Source organism: Microtus ochrogaster, unplaced genomic scaffold (genome assembly GCF_000317375.1).
Source record: "Microtus ochrogaster isolate Prairie Vole_2 unplaced genomic scaffold, MicOch1.0 UNK6, whole genome shotgun sequence".
Taxonomy (NCBI): domain Eukaryota; kingdom Metazoa; phylum Chordata; class Mammalia; order Rodentia; family Cricetidae; genus Microtus; species Microtus ochrogaster.
In genome coordinates, this window is record NW_004949104.1 from 12302518 (window position 1) to 12306441 (window position 3924).

General features: G+C 49.1%; 1 protein-coding gene across 2 annotated transcripts in view; it reads right to left on the reverse strand.

The window, feature by feature from the left end:
- LOC101987930 (E3 ubiquitin-protein ligase ZNRF3) overlaps positions 1-3924 on the reverse strand; it is a 262088-nt gene that overhangs the window by 5508 nt on the left and 252656 nt on the right. The window contains exons 14-15 of one of the 2 annotated variants that reach the window (XM_026788717.1): positions 2415-2624; positions 1227-1311 (exon numbers count right to left, since the gene is read on the reverse strand). In XM_026788717.1, coding sequence (XP_026644518.1) covers positions 1227-1311; positions 2415-2624 — 295 coding nt within the window. The remainder of the gene's footprint in view (positions 1-1226; positions 1312-2414; positions 2625-3924) is intronic. The other variant, XM_026788716.1, reaches the window with a different exon arrangement.

A 3924-nucleotide genomic window follows, 5' to 3' on the forward strand; every position in this document is an offset into this window, starting at 1 on the left:
GCCTGTTATTATGATGTGGAAAACGATGGCCGCACACTTGTAGTCCAGGCTGGCCTGTTATTATGATGTGGAAAAAGATGGCCGCACACTTGTAGCAATGTTGCTGTCTCTGCCCAGTGAGCACCGAGATCACAGGCATGAGCTACTGTACCTAGCAGAAATAGGGTCTCCATGAGTTGCTCACATTGGGCTCAGTCATAATGCTGCCGCAGCTTTCTAAGTAGCTATGATTACAGGTATCTGGCTTAAATAAATGTTCAAAAATAATGTTTAGGGTGATAGGTGTATTTACTGGCCATCTGGGGATAAGACAGAGTAGGGGCATACACAGGCCAACAGAGCCCCAGACACCAGCACAAACAGCACAGGGCATCAATGCTGCTCTCGGCCTGGATCTAAGAAATTTTCCATAGCAAACAGCAATAAATGCAGAGGCCATGGCTGGTCAAATGCGGAGAACAAGAGATTGTTGACCCTTAAAATGGATACCATTAAGGTCAGGGAACACTATGGAAATAACATGAGAGACAGGTGATATGAAGTGCTGTCTTATGGCTATGGCATGGCTTTGGCACTCAGGGAGTTGTGGCAGCCATGGGGGCACACACAGGGTCTGTATAAGACTGAACTAAACATTTAGTCACAGGCGAATGGCAGTGAGGGGTTTAGAGATAAGGATGTCAGTGAGCTGCTCAGGCTCCAGTGCACGAGGGCAGCCCTGCCTGAGCACAGTGGGATGGGGGTGATGGGGGGAGGGGAGAGGAGAAGTGTGGGGTGGCTGTGAGCAGAGTGAGTTCTATACATGTATGTGACTGTCAAAGAATAAATTAGTGCAGATTATTAAGCACTAACTGAAATGTTGAAATTCTCTTTGTAAGACTTCCTTAGTTTCTAAAGGCACTAAGAAAAATGGACAGTACTGTCCTAGGAAGCTTGACTTAAATGCAAACCTCTTTAAGGGAACAGCACAAACGCCCAAGCAGAACTGCTGTTTCCTCTGCCAGCATGGTTTCAACCCTTCCTGGAATTGAATCTACTGAACACAGAATCCCCCCACCTCAGTGTGATCTGTCCTGTTGTCTGTTTCTTTGGAGAGGAGGAGGAACGGTCTCCGCCTTGTGCTGCTGGGACTCAGGCTCTGGAGTCACGCTCAGTTCACAACTGTACCCAAAGGAAGAATGACAGAGGCAAGGGCTGCCGGGCCTCCGGGCCTCTCCTGTACTCACTTAGATGTGACATGCAGAAGGATCTTGGCAACGACGGCTGTGACTGTGAGGATGAGGAGGGTTGCCAGGCCATACACGGTCCATCCTGCAAATGTAAAGACAGCTCACCAGGTTTGTCTTTATTTTCCAAAGGAGACCGGCAGTGCTGGGGGCTCTGTCCACTCTGCAGGTGGGAGCAGCCAGCAAACCTGGCAGTGGGAGTAACTGGAGCTGGGCTGAGCATGGAACTTTCTTATGGCTTTGCCTTGTTCTGAAACTTCCTCTGTAAATTCCAAACACTGGACTTGGAGTCAAAGGGGGTGTGGTGAATCTGTCTGCCACCAGAACTCATCAGTCAGTCACCTAGAAGTCTTTGGGTCCCAATTCTCTGAGCAACGAGAAGTGTGACCTATGAAATCCTGGAATCCAGTCAAATGGTGTGGGGGCTGGAGAGGCCTCCCTCCCTGACCTTCTACAGTGAGCTCCACAGAGGACAGGGAGAGTGTGAAGACCTCATGACTAAATGATAGATGGCCCCAGCTCATTCAGAGACCATGCCCTCGACAGAAAAGAGGGAAGGAGATCACGGCCCATGTCTCTCCTGCATGGCTTCTCTTCACAGCTCTTAGTGCTCCTGACCTTTGACAGTGTGTCCGGTTTTCTTCCTCCCACTGGCAACCAAAGGAAACATGCACAGTATTGTCCTAGCATTGTGTGCACTTTGCTCTGCAGAAGGGGAGGAATGTCTGGCCTGTGCTGCCCAAAGCTTAGAGACTAGCCTCATGTTTGTAGACAAAAAGGGCAGGGGTTTATCTAGTTCAGTGTATGGTCCAGCGTTTAGAACAGTGCATCATATCACTGGAGGAATTCTGTGTCTTTTGGTCTTATTGTTTCTCTCCATTTTGGTGCATGTTCTATGGCTAGGCCAACCTCTAGCCTGTATGTACCTTCTGAATAAGCTCTACCCCAGGGCTCTAGAAAGATGTTCCCAGAATGGTGTCTTTTCTTATAATGATGAAGAAACCAGCATAGCTGTTAATCACAGGTGCCAAAGGCACACAGAGTCCATCTTTGGAAGGGACCTAAGTTGAGGAGAACTTTCTCTCAAAGGTCATGCAGACTAGAGGTTGCAGAGCCAATATCCCAACCTGTGTCTGAAGGAGAAGCACCCACAAGCGCCTTTGTTTCTGTAAGGGTTGAGGGAACTACCTTCCACTCTGTGGCTGCTGGCCCCAACTGATGGTGCCCAGGAATGGCTACCTGGGACAGTCTGCGGTGGGTGGCTGGGGCTGGTGGTGATGACATAGAGGACTTTGGAAGAGTGGGCAGCACTGACGCTGAGGTTGGCTTGTTCGGTGATCACCTCTGTCAGTGTCTGGTTGACTGGAGGCCTTTCCTGTGGTGGTTCTTCCTTGGTGGCTAGAAGATCAAAAGGATTAACCAGAGAAAGTCAAGGAAGACAGCAAGAAGGAGAACACTGCTCTAGTCGGGGTGAGGCCTTTTCTATTTTTCTTTCTCTGTATGTGAGAGAATGTTTTGCATGGGTGTGGGTGCACATGCATGTGGGTGCATGAATGTGGGTGGACATGCATGTGAGGTGCACGTGTCTGGGTGTATGCATGTGTGGGGTGCAAGTATGTGGATGCACATGCATGTGGCGTGCATGTATGTGGGTCTCATATAGCCCAGGCTAGCCTCCAGCTATGTAGTTGAGGATGCCCCAAACTTTTAATTTTCCTGCCTCTACCACCCAAGAGCTGGCGTTACAGGTATGTGCCAGAAGTGCTGAATGAGGCCTGTTCTGATTCAAGTATACATGCGGTTTCCTCTTCTGGTCTCCCTGATAACAAAGTAGAACCTGTCAGGCTATGGCAGGTAGTGGCTATGCAGGGGTGGAAAGTAGAGACCACTGATTCTAGTCATGAGCTGGTCTCTCAGACATGGAACCACCTCTGTGCTCTGCAGTACCTCCTTGCTATGACTGACCCAATCCCACCTCCTCCATTAGTCTGCACCACTTACTCTAGCCCACTACCCTAACTTCTGTTGAGTTGTGCAGTTCAATACCTGTGCTTCTCAGGGGCTAGCAAAGGCTCATGTGTTCATAGCAGAGGGGAAGAGTGTAATTCTCTGAGAAAAGATGGCAAGAAAGTTTGTGGGACTGCCTGGGATGTTTAGAAGAAGCAGAATGGACGAACTGACCATTTAGGAGCCTTTCACCTGCCATCCATCTCCTCTTATCTATCCATTTGCTTGTCTATAAAACTGCCACTAACACTACTAAACCAGACTGAAGAGAGGGCTCAATGGCCTGCTCTTTCAGAGGACCTGAGGTTGGTTCCCAGCACCCATGTAAGGCAGTTCACAGCTGCCTGACTATACCTTTAGCTCCTGGTGATCTGGTGCCCTCTTCTGGTCCCCAAAGCAACCCACATACCCGTGGCATACACTCACAAAGATATAAATAAAATCTAAAATAAACAAAAATATTAAAAGAGTGAAATTGAAATATAAACCAATTGTTCACTGGAAGGTGGGGTGTTGTACACTGGAAGGTGGGGTGTTGTGCACTGGAAGATGGGGTGCTGTGCACTGGAAAGTAGGGAGCTGTGCACTGGAAGGTGGGAAGTTGTGCACTGGAAGGTGGGGCATTGTGTACTGGAAGGTGGGGAGTTGTGCACTGGAAGGTGGGGCATTGTGTACTGGAAGGTGGGGAACT